The following is a 25356-nucleotide window of genomic DNA, read 5'->3' as shown; positions in this document are numbered from 1 at the left end:
GGGACCTACAGGCCCAGGGGCGCGATGTCCATCACGTGCAGGGCTCGGCCGTCAGGACGCAGCAGGTCCCAGGCTTCGTCGTGGGCACTGACCTGGAAGGGGGCTGTGTTAGGCATGGGGGGCAGAAAAAGAGGGGTGCTGGCACACACACCCCCGCCCCCCAGATTGCTGATGGCCATGCACAGGCTGGGGCTGGGAAGGGGGAGATCTCAGGGACACTTCCAGCTTTTCCAGCCCCGGGTCCAGGGAAGGACAGAGCCCTGGGAACTCCTGAGCCCGGTGTGGAGCTTGGCAGGTCCCATCCCAGAGCCGAAGGGCAGGACCCAGCCTGGTGGGAGGAGATGGCATCGCTCCTGTGCCAGCCTGGCACACACTGGAGGGACCTGCAGGACCGTGCCCAGCCATGCCAAGGTGTTAGAGGGCTCCCCCGTTCCCACCAAGCTGCTGGGAGATGCCCTAAGGGCAGCCCAGGCTTTCCACCCCTGGGAAGTCCTGAAAGAGGTGAGAAAACCTGGGATCTGAAGGAATCCAGCTCCCGGTCACCCTCTGGCACAGGGGAGTGGGTACCAGTACTGGGGTAGCACATCCCCCTCGGCCCAGCAGCATCCGGCCAGAGGCAGAGGGGGGACAGGACCCCCACCCCGGAGCATCCTGGCCAGCCCTGCTCCTGCCCTACCTGGACCAGGCTGACGGTTTGCAGGCTCTGGGCATCGCCCCCCACAGCCTCCAGTTCTCGGAAGACGGTGTCGATGACCTGGGGACAAGCTGGTCAAGCTGGGAGCCTTTGGCCCTTCTCACAGCCAGACCAGCAGGGCTGGGGACAGCTGGACCACCGGGGGCACAGCACTGTGCAGATGTGCTGTCACCTCTCCCTGTCACCTCTCCCCGTCACCTCTCCCCGCCATGCCCTGTGCCCTCACCTGGCAGACCATGCTCTGGAACGGCAGCCGGGTCCCAGGGCCACGGGGGGCCCACAGCAGCAGGGACACGCTGTAGCCAAGGGGGACCAGGGCCAGCTGGGGTCTTGCCAGCTCCAGGATCTTCTCCTGGTAGGAGAGATGTAGCCAGCAAAGCAAGGATGGCGTGGCACGAACAGCACGGGGCAGGTGGCCCAGCCCAGAGGGCATTGGCATGGATGGGCCAGCACAACACAGACGGTGTGGAACCCATAGCACGGCACAGGTAGTCCGGTATGGCTGGCACGGTGCAGGTGCACAGCATGGATGGCATGTCACAGTGGTCACAGCACACCGGGGAGGGCACAGCACGGGCAGTGAGGGACAGACGGCACATCCCGGCAGGGCAGCCACGTCCCAGCACACAAGAGGAAACGGTGAAGGGGTGAGAAACACCCGTGGAGCCACACACAGGACCAAGCCCCAGGTCCCCAGCACTGCCTGGGACACCTGAGGAGCTGGCGGTGGTGCCCAGTGACTCCGGGACCTCAGCTGGGTGCCCTAGCCCATGGCGTGGGCCAGCACGTCCTTGGCTCGCCCGGCTGGGGACAGGGGTGCAGAAGAAGGACTTGGTGCCCATGATACCTGTCCTGCATCCAAGCGGAAGATGCCATCAACAGTCAAGCAGCTCTCCTGGTACGAGGGAGGGAGGATGACAATGTTCAGCTTTCCCCCATCCCAGTATGACCAGTGCAGGCTAAAGGAGGGACTGGGCACACTGGGATGGAGATGGCAGGGGTGGTATGGAGGGCTTGGCACAGGCAGGGGTGGGGGGACACCTCCTCCCTTCCCCTGCTACCTGGCAACCTCCAGGGTAACCCCACAAGAGAGGGCCCCGTGGGGCTGTGGGGCAGGATCAGCCTGAGACCTCAGCACCCATCCGGACCCAGGTGGCTGGAACAGGGTCCTCTGCTCCTGCCTGGTTCCCTGGGGACCCTCGTCCCCTCCATGCCCATGTCCCCACCACTCTCACCTGGAGCTCCTTCCCAGCAAAGAGAAGCTGCAGAGGGTCTTCACTGCTGGATGCCCAGCTCTCCCCCGGCCCTGAGAACACTGAGCGTGACGTGGTGTGGGGGGGTCATCCCCCCCTGCCCCAGCTCTGCGCCCCCCTGCAGCCTGGGGACACATCCCTCAGCCCTCCTGCTATGACCACGGTGCTCAGAGCCACCAGGGTCGGGGGGCACCACTGCCCAGGCCAACCCCACCAGCATGGCCAGTGGTCCCAGTGCCACCATGGCTGTGGCTGCCACCCTCGCCCGGTTCCCTGGGGTGGGGGTTTGGGCGAAAGGCAGGTGTCCCCAGCTCTACCTGCTGCCTGGTGGAATCCCACGGCTGCTCGTACGGAGACATCCTGCTCAGCCTGTCGGGACACAGGGCGGAGGGGGAAGGAGCTGGGTTCTGCTTCAGGCCCCCGGCATCGACCCAGATCAGGATCAGCCCTGGGGAGCTGGGCAGGGTCTGGCCATGGCCATGCCACACCGAAGGCAGGGGACAGAGCCCTCCAAAGCACCCTGTGGTGTCCCCCAGAATGGCTCTCACCTCCAGTGTGTCCATGGCGAGCTCAGCACCGGCGGCTCTCGAGCTGCTGTTTGGGACAGGGCACGGGATGGAGTTACATCTAATCAGGAAGGGCATCGTGTTCTCCTGCATCATTAATGGGTGTCGGGCTCAGCTGTGTGGGCAGAGCCCAGCAGGGACAGAGTCCAGCCTGGAGGCACCATGTTCTGGAGGCTGAGTTCCCTTTGGCTAAGAAGTCAGAGGGGCTGTGGGGGGCAGGTGGGTGCTGGGACCCACTTACACCATTGGTGCGCTCCTGGCTCCAAGAGGGACATCTTTGCAAACCCGGAACAGGAGGTGGAGGGACCTTGGACTGTCATGGAGGTTTCTCTAGACACCAGAAGCAACCACAAACCACAGAGATCAGTCACATCAAAAAGCATGAAAGGAAATGCTGAAGCTGCATCCAAGCTCCCCATCCAAATGTCTGGAGGCGTGAGGGTGATGCCAGGCTGGACACAAGCCATGGTGGCACCTGGGGCTCCATCTGGAGCAGAGCTCAGGGTGGGACGTGCCTTAGGGTGCTGCGAAGGGAAAGCAAATCCTCAGGTTTGAAGACACAGGGATTTCTCCTTCCTTTTCCATCAGATGGCAGCTGCTGCTCCCCGTTCCCAGGTCCGGCCAGCAGCAGGGCTGAGCACCAGTCCCCGAGGTGCAGAAGCAGAGACCTGGTGTACACAGGTCCCCGTGGGCCAGCACGAGCAGAGCAGAGCCTTTGCTGGCACCCACCCAACCACCAACAGCGCCCGGGCGGCGCAGCTCCAGCCCTCCCCTCCAGCTCCTCGGGGCTGACACGGGCTGGTGGCACAACCCTCCACCTGCCCGTGTGCCCTCTGGCAGGCAGCAGACCCCAAGTCCATCACGGACCCACGGCTGGACCCTGTTTAGCCCCTCTCCAGCTCCAGCAGTGCATCTTTCCACACTGGTTGCCCACCCCCGGGCTGTTCCAGCCTGCGTTCGCCCACAGGGCACGTGCACGTGGGGACAAACAGGACAGAGTGAGGTGACACAGAAATTACCCAGGAAGAGAATTTAATGAGAAGGCAGGACAGGCCACGGGGATGAAGCACCAGCCGGGCAAGCGCTGCCTGCCTACGACCAGCCCCCTTCTTTCTCCTCCCCATTGTCCCATCCCTGTTCCTTCCCCACGCACCCATCATGATCCTCCCTTTGATCCTTCCCCTACTCATTCCCCCGATCCCCCTCAGAATCCCATAAGCAATTTTCTCTCTCCTATGAGACCTTTTCTAAATAACACAAAATAAACACAGGTTCTTCTTATCAGTTAAAACATTTCTGGTTGAATCTCTTCGAGGTCACACTTGAGGGGTTCATCCACCAATGCCTTGAGAGCTTGGGTCTTGGTTGCAGTCTCTGTTACCTCCCACTCGTCAGTGTTTGTGTATTGGGGGTGTCTCATTTATTCGTTTTCCTGTCTTTTGTGGTTTTTCTCTCATGCTGAAAGGCAGTTAGGCAGACAGCCTCTCAAACCAGGCATCCTCACAGCTGTGGCCCAGGTGAAGAGAGGTGGAGGATCAGCAGAGGGGCCATGTGCTGGGGGGCAACAGGGCTACAAGATGGTGGTGGGGCCCTGGAGGGGGGGGACCACCAGACCCCAATGAGGCTTGGGACATCTGAGCGCCGCCCGCAGCGGTGCAGACGGAGCTGAACTCCTCTTGTTCAGGGGAGATGACCCCATGGGGCAATGAGTGCGTATTGGGGCTGGGGGAGTTGGGGTTGGCCATAAGGAAAGCCCCTCTGGAGGGTGCAGCCCTGGGGGCAGAGCAAGGAGAGGGGCTTTGCTTGTGGGTCTCCCCCAAAATTGGATGGGCAAAGCCACAGCCACTGTGGGATAAATGCTTGGGACAGTCCTGCTCAACTGGGACTGGGGACATCGAGTGAGCCCCTCACCAGCACTTGGGGGTCCTGTGAATCTTCCCGGGGAGCTCCTGGGGCTGCTCCCCTGCGGGGAAGCGCTGGTGGGAAGGGTCACACGTCCCCTTCACACCCTGCAGCAGGGACGGAGCAGCCCGGGCCTGGACCTGACCAGCCAGACTGCCCCGGCCACCCCGAGCAGGGCCAGGGCAACGCAGATGGGGGCAATCACCGCGGCGCTGTTACACCGCAGCACCGAGACCGGCACCTCCTCCACCAGCCTGCCCTGGTAGTCAGGGGGCGAGTGACACGTGTAGTCTTGGGGCCAGCCCTGCCCAAGGTGCCCCGTGGCCGCCAGCGCCTGGAGCCCCCTGGCCCCGGAGCAGGAGCAGTTGAAGGGGTTACCAGCTGCGGACACGTCCTGCAGGTGCTTCACCTCGTCCCACAGCAGCTCTGTCATCTGGTTGTTGTCCAGGTGGAGGGTGTCCAACACGGGGTAATTCCTGATGGAGGGGACAGCCCGCAGCATGTTTTGGTTCAGGAAGAGCTTCTTCAGGGAGTGGAGGGAGATGTCTACGGCGTGGAGGTGGTTGCAGCTCACGTCCAGCACTTCTAGACCGGGAGGCAGGGGTGCGAAGACTTCATCCAAGCCAGTGTCGGACAAGTTAAAAATTCGGAGGGACGCCGGCCACTGGCAGGAGGAGGATGGGTCTGCCGTGAGCTTGTTCTGGCTGAGATCTAGGTGCTGAAGCCCGTGCAGCAGCTGCACGCTCTCACACAGGCTGTGGTAGGATCTCAGGTGGTTGTGTCGCAGACTCAGCACCTGGAGCTGAGGGAAAGCCCCGCTGCAGAAGGCGGACACCAAGCTCTCATCCCCAAGGCTGTTTTGCGCCACATCCAGGGAGCGCAGAGCTCCAAACATCTTTCCGATGCCACAGGGCAGGCTGGTGACACGGGAGGCAGTGACAGCCAGCTCCTGCAGGGTCCCCAGCCAGCCGCTCAGGTGGGAGAAGTCCTGCTGGCGGCCCGTCAGCGGGGCAGACGTCACATTGTGGAAACGCAGGGACAATATGGGCAAGTCCTGGTTGGCCATTTCCTCCCAGTTGCCTCTCCCCTCGAAAATGCAGCTTTCAAACACCAGCTCCTCCACCTTAGTGTAGGAGAAGAACTTCAGGACTCGGGCGAGGAGTATCTCAGGCACCAGGAGATCCCCCAAAATTATTTTTCTGATGACAAGGGAGTCCAGCATTTCAATGGCAGAGGGGTCCAGGTCACTGATGGGGAAGGCTACGTATTTCTCCAGCTCTCCTCCCCGAAACTCCACGACGGAGGCTGCGAGGCACTGGATGATGCTGCCTATGGTTTCCTGGGAGAGGTGGTAGCACACACAGTACTCCTGAGTGCGGTTGAAGTGACACCTGCCATCTGCCTCCGCAAACCCCAGCCCCAGGAGGAGGAGGAGGACAGCCACGCTCATGGTGAGCAACCTAGAAATGAGGAGAGCAGGGGTGAAAGGCAGCACTGGTGGCAGATGAGGGGGGGCCGTTCAGACCCAGCCGGCTTGGGCAGGTTCAGCCACGGAGAGCCACCACCACGTTGCCCTCATCCCTCCTGCCCAACTGCCCTTCGCGTGGGGCCGGCGCACCCGCCTGGCTGCTGCGACGTGACTCAGGGCGAAGCTCGGATCACCGGACAAACACCCAGGCTGGACAAACACCAGCTCCTCGGCAGGGAGCTGGTGGCTCTGGTCCCACCCCACCCCAAAAGCAGGGTTTTTCGGCGAGGCTTCTCCTGAGGCAGCAGCCACCGGGCTCTGCGCTTTCCTGCCCGGGCTGCGCTTGCCGCAGGCTCCCGTTCCCAAGCCACCAGCAAACCCCACGGATCAGGAGAAACTTGCAATGCGGAGTCAGAGACAGCAAAGCCACAGCCTGACCGCAGGACGGGAGAGCCACAGCTCTGTTTGCTTCTCTGTGTGGCAGGCGCTGTAATCTGGGGCAGGAAATTGCAACAGGCAGCTTCATATTTTCCTTTCCCAGTAACCCGATTCATGACCAGCCTCCAAAGGGACAGGAGAAAATAATTCCTGGGGGTCTGTACGCGTCCCTGCCAGCGTCAGGTACCGCTTTGCTGTCCCGCTGGCAGGAAAGTCTTATCAACAGGTTGCAAAGAAGCAGCGAGCAAAGATTAACGGCTCCTGAGGATGTGCTGACTCAGCTCCGTCCGAGCACCCAGACGGGGCAGTGGTGAGGAGCCTTTGGGGGTCTCCAGCCCAGCCTCCTGCTCCGAGCAGGACTGTTGCCAGCACTAGCCCCGATCAGCCACAGCTTTTTTTCTGGCCGTGTCTCAAAAAACCTCGTCAGATGGAGCTCTCCCTACCTCTCCATGCTGTCCCTCCTGGGGAGAAGCTCTCCTCCAGCCCCGGCGGCAAGTTCCCCTCGCTGCGAGGGCAGCGCGGAGCTGGGCTGGATTTGCCCAGTGACTCACCAAACCACCTCACGCCAAAACCTTACCTTGCCCCACGGCTGTTTCCTCCAACCGCTGCCAAATCCAGGGCTGGGGTGCCCAGCTCCCTCCCGTGCCCGGTCCTGCCCTGCCTGCGGCCGGAGGACACCTCGCTGCCTGCAGGTGTCTTCCTGCAGCTCGTCCTGCCGGCGTTCCTGTCCCCGCCGGCGGGGAGCTGGTGGCAGGCTCCCGGGCACATTCGTGTCTCCTGCCGGGTGACTTCCTGAGTGGGACGGGGACAGCTGTGCCACGGGAAGCCACGCGCTGCGCCGCAGCCGCCCCAGTCACTTCTGCTTCGCCGCCCTGCAGCAAGGGGACCCTGCAGCTGCGGGCTGGGGGGGACTTTGGCCTGGGTGCCCATGCTCCTCACCTTCCCGGGGAGGATGAGGGAAGAGAGTGGCATCACGGAGCCCTAAATGCACTCCCAGGACCAGCCCCAACACACTTTTGCTTCCAGACACTCTGGGCTTGTTGTGCCTCAGAGCCCACCAGGGGCTGAGCAATGTAGAAGGACATGGGGCTGTCATACCCCATGTCCAAACCATCCCCAAATACCCATGTCCCATGTAGGATGGGAACGGGACAAATTCCCATCTGCTGTGGAATGGTGATTATTCACCCAAGGTTGGATTCCTTGGCAAGGGAGCTACTCGGCTTGGCCGAGGAACTTCCACATCACTTGCCCCGTGCTCCTCTAGCAGTTGGTGGCCGTGCCTACACCAAGACGTTAACACTCTCCATCAGCAAGTGGAGACCACCAGGCACTTGGGAAGACCTGCCAGGGATTTTTAATTCCCCAGGGATTTCTCTGCCCAGGGTGGTTTTCAGAAGGTGCTTCAGGAAGGCAACAAAGCTGCACGGCGGGAAGATGCAATTCCCAGTTTGTTGTTGTTAATGCAGCATTATGGAGAGACACCACCACTGTGACGGCAGCTGGGGCGGGGGCTGCCTGTTCCCCCGCGCTCCGCTGGTGGGACAGGTGAAGAGAAGCTCTTCTCTTGGTGATGACACCTCCTGCAGCTCGTTTCCTTGTTCCTTGTGCCTTGGGCAGTGCCCTGCGCTGCTTTGCTGCCTTGCCTTGGGCGATTCCTTGTGCAGAGGGGTTCAGCAATTCCACCATTCCTCTTTTCTGTCCTCGGGATACACCAACCTGCTGCTGCGTGTGCTGGGAAGAAGTCGCGGCCGCTTGTCCAGGTTGTCCTCGCTACTCCTTTTGGTAAGGTCAGCAGCTCTGACCGGGCCTGGTACCTTCTCATTGCTCATTCCCGGCCACCAGAGGCAAATGCCTTTCTGGGGAAAAATGAGCTGTTCTGTCTCCCCGGTGGCCAAGCACACGCCGCTTCAAAGACAAGTGGTTTTGGAGACTTTCTTCTTCCCATTGCCACTGTGGAAGACCCCAGGACACTGAGACCTGTCGTTTTACGTCTATGGTGAGCCTCTGGGCTTTTTTGGCTCCGACAAACAGGCAGCCCAGCCGTGAGCGCGGGCAGGAACCTGGCCTGAGCCCGGAGACCAGCTGGTTTGAGCCCTGCGAGGCTGTCACAGTTAGAAGAACCCACAACAATTCATTGCCGTTTAGACAATTCCATCACCCCATGGCCTATCCCCACCCGGGAAGGGGAATTGGGCAAAAATAAGGAAACACAAGGATTGAAATAGATTTAATAGGTTAAGACTAGATAATTCATAACACTAAAGAACCACTATTGATCCTGATACCAATATAAACCACCCAAGGACTGTCCCCAGCCCCTTCCCCAGCAGAAGCCGTGCCCTCCCGCAGGGACAGCCAGCGTGGGACCCTGCGAGCGCTGAGGATTCGGGAGGAAGGGAAGGGCTCGGGGCTCCGGCACCGGGGCAGGGGGTTCTCAGGATCCCAGACATCAGGGGATAGAGAGAGAACTCCTCAGCAAACGTTCTACTTTATACTGAATGTGATGTTCATGGTACAAAATAACCTTGTTGGCAGCCTGGGTTGAGTGCCCAGGTCTCGCTCCCCCTTGTCCCCGCACCCGGGGAGCTCGGAAACACCGACACCTTCAAACCCACCCCCCAGAGCTGCTGCAAAGCAAGTATTTTCACTAATTCAGCCACCAGAGTCTTCTAAAAGTGCGCTTTTCCCCCGCATTAGAAGAGATTTTACTCCTGCACGGCCCAAACCAGGGCACGAGCTGGAGGAGCTCGTCCTCAGGCTGGTCCCCGCCCGTGTCCCCGTCTCCAGGCCCTGCGCCCCGTCCGTGTCCCCGCACCCACCGGGGCCGCCCGTGCTCCCTCCCGCGGCGGGGGTGCCCCGGCAGGGCCCCGGGGAGGGCCCACCCCGCTCCTGCCGCGCCGGGGCGGCGGAGGGATGCCCGGGCCTGGGTCCCCGGGGCTCCCCGGGCCGCGGGGCCGAGCCCCCCGGGAGGACACGGCCCTGACAAGGCGGGGGTTCGTCGCGGCCACCGGGGCTTCCCCGGGCACCAGGCGGCGGAGGCCGCGCCAACCCAGCGCCGGGCCCGGCCTCCTCCCCGCCCCGGCCCGCCCTCTCCGCCTCCTCCTCCTCCTCCTTCCCGCCGCCATGTGGGGCCGGCGGCGGCGCTGGGCCGGGCCCGGCGGCGGCGGGGGCCTGGAGGAGCTGCGGGCCCGGCGGCGGGAGCGGGAGGCAGGTCCGCGCCGGGGGCGTTGTGGGCCTCCATCGCCCCGGGGTGTCGGTGCCGGGCCCTGGGGGGGTTTGTGGGCCCCCATCACGCCGGGGTGTCGGTGCCGGGCCCTGGGGGGGGGGTTGTGGGCCCCCATCACCCCGGGGTGTCGGGGCGGCGGGTGGGAGCCCCGTGGTGGCCATCTCTGCCCCGTGGTGGCCATCCCTGCCCCACACCAGGACCCAAAGAGACCCCCTGTCTGCCCACGCATCCCGGGGAGGAGAATGGCATCTGCAGGCTCCTTGCCAGCCCTGGGAAGCGTTTTACAGGCTGATTTTGTTGTTGTTTTGTTTTGTTTTGTTTTTTAATCCATGTGGCTTTTCTGCCCTGGGTTCCCTAGTTGCCAACGGTTTGGGTTTTCCAAGGTCTCCCTTGCATACGACCAGCCTTGGGTCCTTCCCAGCGTGGCCACCATGGTCCTCACCCCTCTGTCCTGCCTTCCTGCCTGGTCTCAGTGCCAGTCGCTGCCCCATGCCTCGTCCCTCCCTGGCTCACACAAGGCAGAACTGGCAGCTTCTCCTGGTTAAAAGGCTCTTTGGTGGGGTGAGAAGTGTCTTGGCCCAGGCAGGTGGTGACGGGGACCGATTCGCTCGCAGCTCTCAGGAAAGCCCGGCGGCAGGAGCAGCTGGTCAGCAAGCGTCTTCTGCGGGAGGACACTGCGGAGCAGGGGGGACAGGATGGAGCAGAGACCCTGCCAGACCCTCTGTCAGAAGATGAGGTGAGGAACATGATGTTCTCCATGGTGATGGGGGTCACTGGGGTCTTCCCAGCATGTGGAGGAGCCCGGGCGGAGGTGGGTTTGGGAGTGTTTTCTGAGTCACCACCCCAGATGGTGAGAAACAATGAGGTTCTTTGCAACCAGGGGAACTTGCATCCTGGGTTTCTTTGCCTCCAGGATTAACAGGATGAAATTCACCCATCTTTTAATTTTGTGATAGGTCCTTCAGCTCCTCAGAGGCGTGCAGAGGGGTTCAGAGGACAGGAAAGGATCACTCAGCCGCCTCCGTTGGGCTCTGCAGAACAAGGAGACTCAGCAGAAGTTTGTCAGGTCAGCCCAGGTTTGGCACTGCCTGGCTGTTATCAAGAGCACATCCAGGGTGGCCCTGTGTCCCTGTCGTTGGGTGGGTGAGCTGGTGTGTGTCCAAGGGTGGGAAGGCAGGAGGTGACACATCCTTTGGGTTCCACCAGGCTGGATGGCAGCATCCGGACGCTCATCGGGCTCTTCACCAGCAGCCTGGCCGACATGCAGATGGAGGCAGCCCGCTGTCTCCACGAGCTCTCCCACTCCAGCGACCCTGCTGTGGCCGAGGCGTGTCTGCCAGTGACCTCTTATCTCCTCACCTACCTCTCAGGACACAGTGTGGAGTTCACGGTAAGATCCATGCCTGGGTTTGCCAGGACTCTGGCAGCTGATAATGCTTTGGTAGCAGTTGGGTGTTGACCTCTTTTGGCCAGCTTTAGCCTAACATGGGTCACACAGGAGTGTTGGTGCGAAGGGGCCCTCTGGAAGCCTCCAATCCAACCTTCTTCCTCTTGGAGCAGGACTGTCCCCGGTGCTAGCCCAGGGCAACGAGGCTTTGCCTGGCCAAGTTTTGGAAATATGGAGACCCCCTTCACTGTCCCCTGTCCCAACACCAAGAGGAGTTTGGTTCCATGGTGTTTGCACCTCCTTCCAGGTGGCTTCAGGCTGCTCTTAAATTCTCCCAAGCCTCAATTCGAATAGGAAGATCCTCCTGCCGCAGCCCAGGACGCAGGGGTTTGCCCCATATGCAGTGAGTTCCTCCTCTTCAGCTCCAAGCCCTGTTTGGGGAAGCAGGGACCACAGGCTGTGGCAGTGGGACTCTGTTATCAGATGTGTGTGGTGGCCTCTTGGCACAGGCTGGGCCGGGACAGGAGGTACCTTGGTGTCTGTGTGGCGGGCAAAGCAGAAATAATGGATGCAGCTCAGTTTAGGTGTTTGGAAATATCTTGGAGAAGTGAAAGAAATGAGCAGTGGCGGGCTGGGGTGCAGGGACGGCGACTTTGTCAGCCCATCATTGTGCAACCAGCCAGGGAGGCTTTCCTCCAGGATGGAGGAGGAGCAGAGCCGGTGCAGCTCCGAGCTGTGTAGTTTGATCCGGGCCAAGGAGCCAACAGTTGGAGTAGCTCTGGGATGGCCATGTGTTCACCAGCTGCCCAGCAGCCCCCTGTGCTCCTCTGAGACCCAGATGGGATTGGGGACAGGATGGGGAGCAATCCCAGGGTGATGATGACATTTTAATGCGGCACACGGGCAGCTGCCAGGAGAATACTCTGGAATTAGAGGGGTCTCAGGGAAATGTTGTAGCAATAATTAAAAGCCTGAAAAGCCTCCAAAGTAGATCTGATCAGATCCCAACCTGAGCCAGGTAGAAGAGGGATAAATTGAAGCTGATACAGCTGGCAGTGGGGTAACTGGAGAGTCCAGCAGTATCCATCTGTGTATATCCCTCTGAAGATACATGGAACTTCTGAAGACAGCTTCTGCCCTGCTCAGGGGAAGTTCCATCTAAACATGAGGAGGAACTTCTTTACTTTGCGGGTGGCAGAGCCCTGGAACAGGCTGCCCAGAAGAGAGGTCTCCTTCTCTGGAGACATTCAAAACCCACCTGGATGTGTTCCTGTCCAACCTGCTCTGGGTGACCCTGCTCTGGCAGAGGGTTGGACTGGGTGATCTCCAGAGGTCCCTTCCCACCCCGACCATTCTCTAATTCTGTGTGCTCCAGTCCCAGGGTGCAGGGACCTTGCCAGCTGCCCAGGGTCTGGCTGGGGAGGGCAGGGGAGGTGACCTGCTCTCCTGGGTGTGTTTCAGGAGCTGTGTTTGTACACGCTGGGGAACCTGGTAGTGGAAAGTGAAGCTGTGAGGAAGCAACTTCTGCCTCAGGGCATCATTCCAGTGCTGGCATCCTGCATCCAGGTGGGTAGAACAGCTCAGACATGCTCTTCCCCTGCTCTGCCCCAGAAAGACCCCTTTTCTCATGCCCTTTAGACACTGGCTGGCAGCACGGAGTTACCAGCCTTCCTTCCACCTGTGGCCAGGGCCAGACACCCTTCTGCATGGGGTTGTTCCCTTGCAGGTGAAGGTCTTTTGTGGGCTTTTCTACACTCTGTTCTCAGGGCTCAAGTCACCGCCTTGTCCCTTTCTTCCTTTGTGTCCAGTTTTGGGCCCCCTACCATAAAAAAGACATCGAGGTGCTGGAACGGGTCCAGAGAAGGGCAACAAAGATGGTGAGGGGTCTGGAGCACAAGTCTTATGAGGAGAGGCTGAGGGAGCTGGGGGTGTTCAGCCTGGAGAAGAGGAGGCTGAGGGGAGACCTTATTGCTCTCTCCAACTCCCTGAAAGGAGGGTGTAGAGAGGCTGGAGCGGGTCCAGAGAAGGGCAACAAAGATGGTGAGGGGTCTGGAGCACAAGTCTTATGAGGAGAGGCTGAGGGAGCTGGGGGTGTTCAGCCTGGAGAAGAGGAGGCTGAGGGGAGACCTTATTGCTCTCTCCAACTCCCTGAAAGGAGGGTGTAGAGAGGTGGGGGTCGGTCTCTGCTCTCAAGTCACAGGTGACAGGACCAGAGGAAATGGCCTCAAGTTGCACCAGGGGAGGTTCAGGCTGGATATTAGGAAAAATTTCTTCACCGAAAGGGTTCTCAGCCATTGGAATGGGCTGCCCAGGGAGGTGGTTGAGGCCCCATCCCTGGAGGTGTTCAAAAGCCGGGTTGATGTAGTGCTGGGAGGTATGGTTTAGTGATGGTGTTGCTTTTTGTTTGTTGTGTGGGTGTCTATTTTTGTCAGAGTTAGGTTGACGGTTGGACAAGATGATCTTTAAGGTCCCTTCCAACCTAGAAGATGCTGTGATTCTCCAGTGGGGTCTCTCACACCCATAACTGTGGCTTGCTGATGAACAGTCCCTACTGCGGGGGGCTGCTTCTCCCCTCCCCACAGTGTGGGTCCAGCGGGCAAACGAGGCCAACACAGCGAGTGGGGCTGTCACCTGCAGGTCGGAGTGCCCACAGCGGCACCGCCGCTGCGTTTGGGCTCCTGGATCCCTACAGCTGCACCCGTGCGAATCCGGGGAGGGGGCACAGCTCAGCTTTGGTGTGGCCACGGCTTGCTCTGTCACTCCCAGTCCCCTGCTGAGCACTGCCTTCCCCAGGCACAGGGAGAATGTGCTGCTCGGCTGCTTGGTTTGGCGTTACGAGGTGGTATCGGCCTCTCACCAGCACCGCAGCGGGCACCCCAGGACCCCCCCTGGCTCTGTCAGGTGGGATTAGCTCCCTTCTCTTTGATTGCAGTCCCCCCACGAAGCTGTGCTGGAAGGTCTGGGCTACGTCCTCTCGCAGCTGCTCCAAGCCAAGGAAGCCCCCGCAGAGATCGTGCCGTGAGTCCGAGCGTCTTCACCCAGCGTCGGGACGGGCCCCGGGGCCCGGCGTGGTATTTGCATGCCAGGGACGATGACGCCTTTCCCATCCTGCTGATATTAATAGTTCAGAGCAGAATCCTGCCAGAACTGTGGAGGTTTCGTGGCAGATCAGGGCCTGACTCCCTTCCCTCTACCTCATCTGAGCAGACAGCTGTGGTATTTTGGTAAAGGACAGTGTCGAGCAGGGCAGGCTCGCAGGGAAATTCCGGCTGCATTCCTCCTGTGAAGGAAAAGATCAGCTTGACAGTCCCTGCCCCCAGTGCCAAAAATGGGATCCTGGCCAAGGTGTCCTGAGTGCCCCCAGGCCCTGCCCCCGACAGGGAGAGCTTGTGCCGGGCTTTTGGGGCACCTGAGGCTGCAGCCCTTTGGGAAGAGTCTCTTCCAGGTGTGTTTTTGGAGCATGTGGGAGGGGGAGCAGCTCCCTGCTCGGTGGCCTGGGCTGGTGTCTCCCTCTGGGTTGTCTGTCCCGCTTGTGCTCTGGGCTGTGTCTCTGTTAACTCTGCTCTTCTGCCCCCAGCTTGGTCCTGGACTCTGTTCTCCCCCAGCACATGCTCCGGCTGGTTTGCTCCGGCCTCAGGGCTGGGACAGGAGCAGCCGTGGAGTTTGCCTGGTGTCTCCACTACATCGTTTGTAGGTAAATGCGCTTTTCTCCTCGTTCTGAGTTCACCAGAGGCAGCCAAACAGAGAGGCATGAAGGCTCAGGATCCTGCAAGGGGACCTGGACTGCTTCCCCTTGGGAAAGCAATTTCCCTGCTGTCCTGGGCATTCATAGAACCATAGAATGGTTCGGGTTGGAAGGGATCCTAAAGCCCCCCCAGTGCCACCCCCTGCCCTGGGCAGGGACACCTCCCACCACACCAGGTTGCTCCAAGCCCCCTCCAACCTGCCCTTGAACCCCTCCAGGGATGGGGCAGCCACAGCTTCTCTGGGCAACCTGGGCCAGGCTCTCACCACCCTCACACCAAACAAGTTCTTCTCCACATCTCAGCTCCATCTCCCCTCTTTCAGGGTCAAACCCTTCCCCCTCCTCCTGTGGCTCCCCTCCCTGATCCAGAGTCCCTCCCCATCTCTCCTGGAGCCCCTTGAGGGACTGGAAGGGGCTCTAAGGTCTCCCTGGAGCCTTCTCTTCTCCAGGCTGAACCCCCCAACTCTCTCAGCGCCCCCTCCCAGCAGAGGGGCTCCAGCCCTCCCAGCATCTCCGTGGCTCTCCTATCTGAGCAGGGTCACTGAGATCGTTTACGGGGTGATACTGGGTGATAAACCTGAGGAGGCAGTTCCTAGTCGTCTGAAAGCCCCTCAATACCCTCCCTGTGTCTGGAGTTGTCCCTTGCACTCCCCAGGGCAAGCTCCCTGAATCCTCTTGCCTCTGGGGTTGGCCTGGTGTCACCAGCTGCTGCCCAGTCTCCTCCTGCCTTGGGGTGGCTGCTCCAGCACCATCTCTTTCAGCAGCCCCAGCAGAAAGGAACATGTGGGTACGCCAAGAAGGATCGGGCCGGTTGTTTCCAGACCCTCACAGATAATTCCAGTGGATCCATTTTCCACAGGAAATTAGTTTATACGCTCAGAAACCAGCTGCTATTCACAAATTTCCAGGCCTCGTTGTTTGGTGAGGACTGCAGCAGGTTTTCCCTCTCGGACCATCACCACGCTGTCCCTTCCCTTCGCAGCCACACGGCCAACGCCGCGCTGCTGTCGCTGGGGGCCTTCCCTGCCCTGGCCTCGCTCTTCCTCGAGATGGCTTCTGAAATCCCCCAGGAGGCTCCCGAGGGCCTGGAGCTGGTAAGTTGTGGGCTGTCCTCGGCACTGCCGCGGGGACGGGGTCTGCCTGAAGGGTGTTGGGTGTCCCACCATCTGCCTGAAGGGTGTTGGGTGTCCCACTGCCCGCCTGCAGGGTGTTGGGTGTCCCACCGTCTGCCTGAAGGGTGTTGTGTGTCCCACCACCTGAAGGGTGTTGTGTGTCCCACCACCACAGCTCGTCTGCCCGGTGCTGCGGTGCCTCAGCAACCTGCTGGCGGAGGAGATGGGCTGCCACCTCCAGGTCCAGGACGAGCGCCTGCTCATCGCCCTCTTCCTCATCCTGCAGAGCTTCCTCCCGCAGCACCCCTTCATGGCACAGGAGTGTCTCTGGCTGCTCAACAACCTGACGGGTGAGTGTCCCCCCCAGGGCTGTCACCAAAGCCAGAGCTGCTGCTGGGCCCTGCCTCGATCGCTGGCAGGTCTTGCCTAGAAACCTCCCTCAGAAACCGTGATTTTAGTGCTGGTTCCTTCCCCAGCGGACAAGCCCTTCTTCTGCTCAGCTCTGCTCTCCCTGGACCTGCTCCCGGCTCTGCTGCAGCTCCTGTCCTGTTCCCAGATGGCCAGCGTGTTGGTGAGGCCTCACCCGATGCCCTGGGTGCGGGGAGGGGAAGCACTGGGCTTTCGGGAATGTGGGTGGCACACGCATGGTGCTGGGGCTGGAGGTCAGCTGAGGGCAGTACCCACAGCTTGGCAGAAAGTCTCAGGTGGTGGCGTCACCATGTGCCTCCCCTGAAGTCACTATGTCTCTGTGTTACCCTCGACGGAGCCTGTTTGGCTCGGGAGTGAACAGTGCCTTGGGGTGGGGACGGAGAAAGCTTTTAAAATTCAAATCATACTAAAAATCAAGGTGGCTGGTGGCCATGTGGCTTTGGGGAGGCACCTGGCAGGACTTCTGGGGAGGACACGGGGAGTTCTCTCTCTCTCTGCCTGTCGGGAATCCTCTGCCCACTAACGAAGCGTTCGTTGCTCACTCCTCCGCCCAGGTCCTGACGGTTCTGTGCAATATAGCAGAGAAGGGACCACCCTACTGCCAGCAGCTGCACCAGCAGCAGGCCCTGCCCCTGCTGCTGCCCACCCTTGTCCTGCCCGACCCCCAGGTGGTGGGGCAGTGCTTGGAGCTGCTGCACCTCCTCTTCCTGCACTGCCCGGAGGTGAGACCCGGTATCAACCATGAAGTCGTAAAACCCTGGGGTTTTATGGGGATGGGGATTATTATTACTGTTCAAATGATACTGCCTTCAGACACTGCCGCGCCAGACCCCACTCCTCAGCATCCAGACTCGTGTCTGAAGGCAGGGGACACTTGTGTGATGCAGAGGGTGGAAGCCTCTTGTGTCCCTGGGGAGTTCCCTTTCACAGAATGGTTGGGGTTGGAAGGGACCTCTGGAGATCACCCACTCCAACCCCCTGCCAGAGCAGGGCCACCCAGAGCAGGTCCCACAGGAACGTGTCCAGAAGGGGTTTGAATGTCTCCAGAGAAGGAGACCCCACCACCTCCCTGGGCAGCCTCTGCCAGGGCTCTGCCACCCTCACAGGAAAGAAGTTCCTCCTTATGTTTAGGTGGAACTTCTTACATTCAAGTTTGTGCCCATTTCCTCTTGTCCTGTCCCTGGGCACCACTGAAAAAAGACCAGCCCCATCCTCCCGACACCCTCCCTTTAAGTATTTATAGGCGTTGATCAGATCCCCCAAGTCTTCTCTCCAGACTAAGAAGACCCAAGTCCAAGCCTTTCCTCAGCGGAGAGATGCTCCAGGCCCCTCATCATCTCTCTAGCCCTTTGCTGTCCCCTCTCCAGCAGTTCCCTGTCCTTCCTGAACCAGGGAGTCCAAAACTGGGCACAGTCAACTTTTCATTGACAACGACTGTCTTTTTGGCCAGGTTGCTTGAGATGGTTATTGGGGAACACTTGATTCAGTTGTGCTTAACTCTGAGCTCTGTGCACCACCAGCCAGCAAGCAGTGTGGCTGGATTTGCCTGGCTTCAGCTGGGGGAGTTCCTGCAGCCCTGTTCTCAGGACCTGCAGCGGTGGCTCTGGGCAGACACGGCCAGGATTGGCTGTGGCAGCTCCTTGGGTGGCAGCCACTCAGCTGTCCCCCCTCTCCTCTCCCACAGGCCGCTGCTGACTTCCTCGGGCAAGGTGGGCACCGAGCCCTCGAGCAGCACCAGAGCACCCCAGAGCTGCAGGCGCGGGCGCGAGCGCTGCTGGACATGCTCGGGCAGCCCCTGGGAGCCACCACCGCCTTCAGTCCCTGCCAACCCACCTTGTCTGCCTTCTCCTAGACCTTCTCCTGAGCCACCCCACCTCCCTTCCCTCTCCCTGCACTCCCAGGAGGAGGAAACAGTTTGTTCACCCTGTGCCCTGCTTCCCCAAGGGCTGTAAGCACCAAGACGCTGCTCCTTGGCAAGATATGGCTGATCCCATCCTTGTCCCCACCAGTGGGCAACCCCCTGCCTCCCCAGAGCCTGGTGCAGCGGCAGAGCCCAGCTGCAAGCCGGGCAGACGGGCTCTTGGTGCCAGGAAGGTGGGGTCCCTGCTGAGGCCGTTCCCTCCAGCATCTCCTTTCGGCTTTAAACCCAACATGTGAAGCTCAGGGTAAGCACTTTGCATTTATAAGATTGATAAGTTAAATATACACGTTTTACATTAAAGATCATCGGTCAAGCCTTGAGCACGTGCATATTTCCTGTCTGTCTTCACGCCTTGCTTTTCACAATGTTCTCCAAGGCCTTGGCCACTTCATCCACAGTGAGGTTGTTCAGCGGCACGCTCTTCTCCTTGCCGAACTCTGCAGGAAAGACAGAGGGTGAGCAGGGAAGCAGGTGCCTCCGTCCTTTTCTAGGAGGACACGAGGAGGCACTAGGACAACCTGAAGTCCTGCTTTAGGTTTCCCAAGTGCCGCTGGCATCACAGCCCGGGCTCCCATCACAGCCCTTCCGTGCACACCCTGGGGAGTCCCAGTGTGCCCAAGTTACCATTTCCACTTTCTCTTTACTCCCAGCCTTTCCCCTGGAGAGAAGCCAGCACAGCCTAACGCGCTTCCTTGCCTCTTTTTGTTAACTTTCGCTGCGCTGCAGCTGGGCAGAGGCCACGGCCGCCTCCCAGAGCGACCTGGAGGCTGTCAGTCTGCTCATGTCAAGATGCTGGCTGCTCCTGCAGCAGAACTGCTGGAAGACTTGCTGCTCCTGCAGCAGCCCCACGCGGGGTGTGTTTCCCTGGCACCGTACCGCTCCACAGGAAGGCCCTGCTGGCCCCCGTGCTCGCACTGGGGAAGTTGTGCTTAAAGAATCTCACAGAATCACAGAATCTTCTAGGTTGGAAGGGACCTTAAAGATCATCTTGTCCAACCGTCAACCTCACTGACAAAAATAGACACCCACACAACAAACAAGGAGCATCATCACTAAACCATCCCTCCCAGCACTACATCAACCCGTCTTTTGAACACCTCCAGGGATGGGGCCTCAACCCCCTCCCTGGGCAGCCCATTCCAATGCCTGATAACTCTTTCAGTGAAAAAATTTTTCCTAATATCCAGCCTGAACCTCCCCTGGTGTAACTTGAGGCCATTTCCTCTTGTCCTGTCGCCTGTGACTTGAGAGCAGAGACCGACCCCCACCTCTCTACACCCTCCTTTCAGGGAGTTGTAGAGAGCAATAAGGTCTCCCCTCAGCCTCCTCTTCTCCAGGCTGAATAACCCCAGCTTCCTCAGCCTCTCCTCATAAGACTTATTCTCCAGACCCCTCACCATTCCTCTCTGAAAGGAAGTTTCTAAATTATTTTTCTCCAGCCCAGATGGCTTTAGGAAGAAAATAAAAACTTTACAGAGGAGCTTTTCTGCCACAGGTCCCTTTTCTGTCCCTTACCTAACTCTAACCTTACTGTAAGGGCCCAAGCATCCCTCACTGTAACCCCTGACCCCCTGCCGCACACCGGCGGCTCCGGCGGCCCTTTCCAGCCGTCCCCCGGCGGGGACCCCCCACTTACCGTACCGAGCCCAGAGCTTGGGCTGCACGCCGGAGCACTCGCGGATCAGGATGGGGAAGTCGGGATTCGCCTTCTTGAGGGTCACGTAGTGCTGCTCGATGAAGTCTCTGAGGAGGGAAGGAGCAAGGGCGGACCCCTGGGGCTGAGCCCACCGGCACCGGGCAGGCCAGCGCCTCACTGCCCCCCGGCCAGCCCCGCGGGGCGGTCCCCAGCACTGCGGCCCCCATTCATCGAATCACAGAATCATAGAATTGCCCAGGCCGGAAGGGACCTCCAAAGGCCATCTAGTCCGACCCCCCCGCAGTCAGCAGGGACACCCCCAACTAGACCAGGTTGCCCAGGGCCTCGTCGAGCCTCTCCTTGAATATCTCCAGGGATGGGGCCTCAACCACCTCCCTGGGCAACCTGTTCCAGTGCTCCACCACCCTCACAGGAAAGAACTTTCTCCTCATCTCCAATCTAAATCTGTTCCCCTCCAGCTTAAAGCCGTTTCCCCTTGTCCTGTCACTGCAGGCCTTTCTAAACAGGCTCTCCCCAGCCTTCCTGTAGCCCCCTCAGGTACTGGAAGGCTGCTATTAGGTCTCCCCGGAGCCTCCTCTTCTCCAGGCTGAACAACCCCAGCTCCCTCAGCCTGTCCTCATAGCAGAGGTGCTCCATCCCCCGATCATCCTCGTGGCCCTCCTCTGGACCCTCTCCATCAGGTTCATGTCCTTCTTATATTGAGGGCTCCAGACCTGCACACAATACTCCAGGTGAGGTCTCACCAGAGCAGAGTCAAGTGGCAGAATCCCCTCTCTGGACCTGCTGGCAACGCAGCTTTTGATGCAGCCCAGGATGGGATTGGCCTTCTGGGCTGCAGCTGCCCACTGCCTGCTCCTGTCCAGCTTCTCCTCCACCAGCACCCCCAAGTCCCTTTCCTCAGCTCACCTGACGCCGCGGCTGCCGGGCGAGCGCTGGCACAGGTGGATGCGGAGCTCCCGCAGGCCGCGACCCAGCCCGCCCCCGATGCCCCTCACGGCCGCCGCCGCCATCTTCTCTCCGCTCCGGACAACAACACGGGGGCGGAGCTCCGGGGTCCGCCCAATCGCGACGCCCGTCGGTGGCGGCGTTCGCCAATCGCAGCGCACCCCGGCCAGCGGGCGACCAATGCGGGCGGGGGGCGGGCCGGCCTGCCAGCCTGCCACGGGGGGTGCTGGGAAGGGAAGCGGCGGTGCCGGGCGGCGGAGGAGCAGAGCGGGGCGCAATGCCGGAGCGCGACAGTGAGCGGGAGGGGGGGGACGTGGGGCGCTGGGGGGCTCTGGGACACCCCAGGACACCCCGGGGCAGGGGGCAGCGGGCAGCGGGCAGCCGGCCCCCGGGCGGGCGAGCGAGCGGTGCCGCGGCTGTCGGGGGAGCGGCCCGGCGGCGGGGGGCGGGTGTAGGCCCGCCCTGGGCTCGGGACAGCGTCTCCCCGGGAGGGGGCACGGGCACCCCCCGGCCTGCTGAGGGGAACAGCCCTCGGGGGGGAAGGTGACAGCCTGAGGAGTTGGGGGGGCTCTGGATTTGGGGCCGTAGGGGCGAGGAGGTGCTCGGGGGAGATGTGGGGACAAACCCGGGGAGGGGCGTCAGGCCTGGGGGGGGGCTGTGCCCTGGGGTGCGCTGTGGGGATGGACTGGGGGGCGTTTATGGGCATGAGGGGTGGCATGGGCGGTCCCAGGAGAGGAACCCGGGGCGGAGGTGTCCCTGGGTGTGGGGACACCCCGGGCGAGGCCCTGGGACACCCCCGGGAGGGACCAGGCACACTCGGGTTGGGGGGCGGCAGGGTCTGGTGGTGGGTGGTGACACCAGGAGCCCTCCATCCCCCCTGCTGACACCCCAGGGTGCCAGTGGCAGAGGAGCAGGGTGGTGGGTGGCTGGAGCAGTGCCGACAGGCTCTGAGCGCTCTCCTTCCTCCTCTCCCCCAGATGAACCGTTCTCCAACCCTCTGGCCCCTGATGGCCATGAAGTGGACGACTCACACTCCTTCCACCAGTGAGTATGGGACTGGGACGGGACTGGGCTAGGAGCATGGGACTAAAAGCTTATTCCCCCCTTGGGAGAGCGGGAGTGGTGAGTTTGGTGGATGAGTGCCCCACAGCCTGGGCTGCATCCCCAGCAGCCTGGACATCAGGGTGAGGGGGGGAAATCTGCTCTGCTCTGGGGAAACCACCCCTCCCCCCAGTGCTGCCTCCAGCTCTGGGGCCACCAACATCAGAAGGACGCAGACCTTTTGGAGCAGAGCCAGAGGAGGCCACGGAGATGCTGGGAGGGCTGGAGCCCCTCTGCTGGGAGGGGGGGGCTGAGAGAGTTGGGGGGTTCAGCCTGGAGAAGAGAAGGCTCCAGGGAGACCTTAGAGCCCCTTTCAGTCCTTCAAGGGGCTCCAGGAGAGATGGGGAGGGACTCTGGATGAGGGAGGGGAGCCCTAGGAGGAGGGGGAAGGGTTTGACCCTGCAAGAGGGGAGATGGAGCTGAGATGTGGGGAAGAACTTGTTTGGTGTGAGGATGGTGAGAGCCTGGCCCAGGTTGCCCAGAGAAGCTGTGGCTGCCCCATCCCTGGAGGGGTTCAAGGCCAGGTTGGAGGGGGCTTGGAGCAACCTGGTGTGGTGGGAGGTGTCCCTGCCCAGGGCAGGGGGTGGCACTGGATGGTCTTTAAGGTCCCTTCCAACCCAGACCACTCTGTGATTCATTCTATGATTCTCTGGCTGGTGTGGTGCAGTTTTCGGGCTCCCTCAGTGGGGACCCTGTGTTCATCTCCATCACACAGGATGTGCTGGCAAACCTTCTTCCTGCTCAGAGGTCATCAGGCTGCTGAAGCTCATGGGGAGGTGACATTTTCTGTTTCTCTTCTTCCTTGCAGATCCAAGCTGACTAATGAAGACTTCAGAAAGCTTCTCATGACCCCGCGGGCGGCGCCAACATCTGCGCCACCCTCCAAATCTCGCCACCATGAGTGAGTACGACTCTGTTTCATGGGATTGTGGGATAAATCCTGGCTGCCTTCCCCCCTGAGCTTCCCCCAGCTCTCTCCCCCTGCACTCTGCAGCAGAGTTTTTGCTAATGTGTGCAGACAGGGTCTGAGGCGGCGGCCTCGGCCTTGCTTTGTGCTCAGGTCCATGCAAGCTGTACCCATGTGTGTTAACGGGAGAAACAGGGGAGTCAGGACTGTTTTAAATCACAGAGTGAGTCTTGTAAGGCTGTTAAGACCCTTTGTGCAGGAGGCAGATTTAGGCTTTGTCATGTGAAAGTCAGTGCTTTCCCCTCCTCTCCCTGCTGACAGAGTGGACTGAGGGAGAAACGGGACTGTGCTGTTCTCGGTGCCCTGCTGTGTCTGAGGGGCTGCTCTCTCTCACTGCCCATGTTTGTCGGGCTGAATGTGCAGTTTCTCACCCTTTTCCAGGATGCCCCGGGAGTACAATGAAGATGAAGATCCAGCAGCTCGCAGAAGGAAGAAGAAAAGGTAAATTGGGAAAGCAACGCATCAGGGGTTTTCCTTCTACATTTTTATCCCTCCTGTGGAAGCAACTTCTGAGCTCTTGGGCTGCCAAAGAGGGCCCTGAGGGGCCTGGATTCTTTTGGGGCTTTGGCAGAGTGAGAAGAGCTCAGACTGAGTGACTGTCACTGCTTGTGGGAGCAGACCTGGGAGGGTGGGAGTGGGATGGGGGTGAAACTTCACCTCTGCCAGGAGCAGAGGAGGCTCTGCAGGTGTCTGGTGGAGGAGGGTAGTGGTGGGACATGTCTTGTGGGGCATATCTGGGCAGCAGGACTGCACTTGACCTTTTCCCTTTGGGAGGGAAGCCTGAGTTCAGCTTTGGAAGCCCTTGGTGCAGCAGTTTCATCTTGTCTGGTGTCCTCCAGGCATGGTGTGTCCCGTATTGCTTCAGGATGTTTTTTGGGGAAGGGGTTGGCAGCAGAATGGGCACATGTGGGGCCTTGGGGACTGTTACCTGATGGGCACGTGGAAAGTGTGAACACATAGCTCTAACACCCAGCTGTTTTTCCAACCCCAGCTATTACGCGAAGCTGCGCCAGCAGGAGATAGAGCGCGAGAGGGAGCTGGCTGAGAAGTACAGGGACCGAGCCAAGGAGAGGAGAGATGGGGTGAACAAGGACTACGAGGAGACGGAGCTCATCAGCACAACTGCCAACTACAGAGCTGTGGGGCCGACAGCAGAGGCGTACGTGAGCCTGCGGCACGGCCACATCTTGCCCGTCTGCCCCAGAGGGGCTGTCGTGTAACCAGCTCTGGTTTTGTTGCACAGGGATAAATCTGCTGCGGAGAAGAGGAGACAGTTGATCCAGGAGTCCAAGTTCTTGGGTGGTGACATGGAGCACACTCACTTGGTGAAGGGTCTGGACTTTGCGCTGTTGCAGAAGGTGAGCAGAGACATCACCACGCTGCTCCTCCTCTGTCCTCTCTGCTCCAGGGGGCAGAGGGGAGTAGTTGCCACGTACGGGTGCTTCTGTCTTGACAGTGTGGATTTCTCTTTCTGGGAGAGATTTCCAAAAGGTTGGGGAGCTGGTGGCAGTGGGCTTGCTGGTTCTGATGGGCAGCAGTGGCATGGATTGATCTGTAACGTGTGGATTTACTCTGTGTCCAGGTACGGGCTGAGATCGCCAGCAAGGAGAAGGAAGAGGAGGAAATGATGGAGAAGCCCCAGAAGGAAACTAAGTGAGTGGTTGAGGATTTTGCACTCCTGCTTGCAGCTGCCTCCCGGAGAGGAGAATGCAGAGGAGGCACACACTTACCATAATGCTTCTGTTTCTTTTCTGATTCTTTTCAGGAAAGACGAAGATCCTGAGAACAAAATTGAATTTAAGACCCGTCTGGGTAAGACTGTGTGGATGTGGCTGTTCCCCACCTCGTGTTGTGCTGTGAGTGTGGGAGAAATCCTGGAGGGTGAATGGAGGAATGAAAACCTTTAGTCATTGGAGGGGAGAGCCTGAGGTGTAATAATGTGTATCAATGATCTGGAGGAGGGGATCGAGTGCACCCTCAGTAAGTTCGCAGACGACACCAAGCTGGGTGGGAGTGTTGATCTGCTGGAGGGTAGAGAGGCTCTGCAGAGAGATCTCCACAGGCTGGATCGATGGGCTGAGACCAACGGGATGAGGTTCAACAAGGCCAAGTGCCAGGTCCTGCCCTTGGGTCCCACCAACCCCCTGCAGCGCTACAGGCTGGGGGCAGAGGGGCTGGAGCTGCCTGGCAGAAAAGGACCTGGGGGTGTTGGTGGACTGTTGGCTGAACAGGAGCCAGCAGTGTGCCCAGGTGGCCAAGAAGGCCACCAGCATCCTGGCCTGTGTCAGGAACAGCGTGGGGAGTAGGGCCCGAGAGGTGATCGTCCCCCTGTACTGGGCACTGGTGAGGCCTCACCGTGAGTACTGTGTCCAGTTTTGGGCCCCCTACCATAAAAAAGACATAGAGGTGCTGGAGCGGGTCCAGAGAAGGGCAACAAAGCTGGTGAGGGGTCTGGAGAATAAGTCTCATGAGGAGAGGCTGAGGGACCTGGGGGTGTTCAGCCTGGAGAAGAGGAGGCTGAGGGGAGACCTTATTGCTCTCT

The 25356-nt window shown here is 60.2% G+C and overlaps 4 protein-coding genes across 6 annotated transcripts in view; 2 read left to right on the top strand and 2 right to left on the bottom strand.

Annotated features, from left to right (window-relative positions):
* Window positions 1-3541: 3541 nt before the first annotated feature.
* LOC106898421 (toll-like receptor 2) lies at window positions 3542-7104 on the bottom strand. The gene is made up of 2 exons (XM_014959660.1): window positions 6899-7104; window positions 3542-5875 (listed from the first exon to the last, which is right to left on the bottom strand). The coding sequence occupies exons 1-2, from the start codon at window positions 7087-7089 to the stop codon at window positions 4516-4518; spliced, it is 1551 nt and encodes a 516-aa protein (XP_014815146.1). The 5' UTR covers window positions 7090-7104; the 3' UTR covers window positions 3542-4515.
* Window positions 7105-9447: 2343 nt separating this feature from the next.
* On the top strand, window positions 9448-18464 carry TMCO6 (transmembrane and coiled-coil domains 6). The gene is made up of 12 exons (XM_014959653.1): window positions 9448-9535; window positions 10165-10286; window positions 10507-10616; window positions 10757-10940; window positions 12399-12503; window positions 13870-13955; window positions 14515-14631; window positions 15665-15776; window positions 15970-16144; window positions 16271-16365; window positions 16778-16945; window positions 17908-18464. The coding sequence occupies exons 1-12, from the start codon at window positions 9448-9450 to the stop codon at window positions 18073-18075; spliced, it is 1530 nt and encodes a 509-aa protein (XP_014815139.1). The 3' UTR covers window positions 18076-18464.
* NDUFA2 (NADH:ubiquinone oxidoreductase subunit A2) lies at window positions 18384-20837 on the bottom strand. Of its 2 annotated transcripts, none has more exons than XM_014959641.1 (3): window positions 20708-20837; window positions 19781-19887; window positions 18384-18581 (listed from the first exon to the last, which is right to left on the bottom strand). In XM_014959641.1, exons 1-3 carry the CDS (start codon window positions 20809-20811, stop codon window positions 18490-18492), a joined length of 303 nt encoding a protein of 100 aa, XP_014815127.1. In that variant the 5' UTR covers window positions 20812-20837; the 3' UTR covers window positions 18384-18489. The 2 variants fall into 2 exon arrangements, with proteins under 2 accessions (XP_014815127.1, XP_014815130.1); XM_014959644.1 differs by having other exon boundaries at window positions 19786-19887.
* A 122-nt stretch (window positions 20838-20959) lies between these two features.
* Window positions 20960-25356, top strand: part of IK (IK cytokine, down-regulator of HLA II) — an 11946-nt gene continuing 7549 nt past the window's right edge. For both annotated transcript variants that reach the window (XM_014959684.1, XM_014959683.1), the window contains exons 1-8: window positions 20960-21039; window positions 21724-21790; window positions 22656-22748; window positions 23196-23255; window positions 23806-23973; window positions 24058-24172; window positions 24397-24467; window positions 24580-24626. In XM_014959684.1, coding sequence (XP_014815170.1) covers window positions 21024-21039; window positions 21724-21790; window positions 22656-22748; window positions 23196-23255; window positions 23806-23973; window positions 24058-24172; window positions 24397-24467; window positions 24580-24626 — 637 coding nt within the window. In that variant the 5' untranslated portion in view covers window positions 20960-21023. The remainder of the gene's footprint in view (window positions 21040-21723; window positions 21791-22655; window positions 22749-23195; window positions 23256-23805; window positions 23974-24057; window positions 24173-24396; window positions 24468-24579; window positions 24627-25356) is intronic.

Source organism: Calidris pugnax, unplaced genomic scaffold (genome assembly GCF_001431845.1).
Source record: "Calidris pugnax isolate Ruff unplaced genomic scaffold, ASM143184v1 scaffold418, whole genome shotgun sequence".
Taxonomy (NCBI): domain Eukaryota; kingdom Metazoa; phylum Chordata; class Aves; order Charadriiformes; family Scolopacidae; genus Calidris; species Calidris pugnax.
The sequence above is the reverse complement of the archived record's forward strand: the minus strand, read 5'-3'. Positions and strand labels throughout refer to the sequence as shown.

What these genes read in the sequence shown, in the direction of transcription:
- LOC106898421 (XM_014959660.1), bottom strand. Translation starts at nt 7,089, where the DNA reads ATGTGCCCGGGAGCCTGCCACCAGCTCCCCGCCGGCGGGGACAGGAAC. An exon ending in GGAAACAGCCGTGGGGCAAG is followed by an intron (nt 5,876 to 6,898) that starts GTAAGGTTTTGG and finishes CCTCATTTCTAG; the next exon opens with GTTGCTCACCATGAGCGTGG.
- TMCO6 (XM_014959653.1), top strand. Translation starts at nt 9,448, where the DNA reads ATGTGGGGCCGGCGGCGGCGCTGGGCCGGGCCCGGCGGCGGCGGGGGC. An exon ending in GACACAGTGTGGAGTTCACG is followed by an intron (nt 10,941 to 12,398) that starts GTAAGATCCATG and finishes GGTGTGTTTCAG; the next exon opens with GAGCTGTGTTTGTACACGCT. An exon ending in TCTTCCTGCACTGCCCGGAG is followed by an intron (nt 16,946 to 17,907) that starts GTGAGACCCGGT and finishes CCTCTCCCACAG; the next exon opens with GCCGCTGCTGACTTCCTCGG.
- NDUFA2 (XM_014959641.1), bottom strand. Translation starts at nt 20,811, where the DNA reads ATGGCGGCGGCGGCCGTGAGGGGCATCGGGGGCGGGCTGGGTCGCGGC. An exon ending in CCCGGCAGCCGCGGCGTCAG is followed by an intron (nt 19,888 to 20,707) that starts GTGAGCTGAGGA and finishes TTCCCTCCTCAG; the next exon opens with AGACTTCATCGAGCAGCACT. An exon ending in CAAGCTCTGGGCTCGGTACG is followed by an intron (nt 18,582 to 19,780) that starts GTAAGTGGGGGG and finishes TCTTTCCTGCAG; the next exon opens with AGTTCGGCAAGGAGAAGAGC.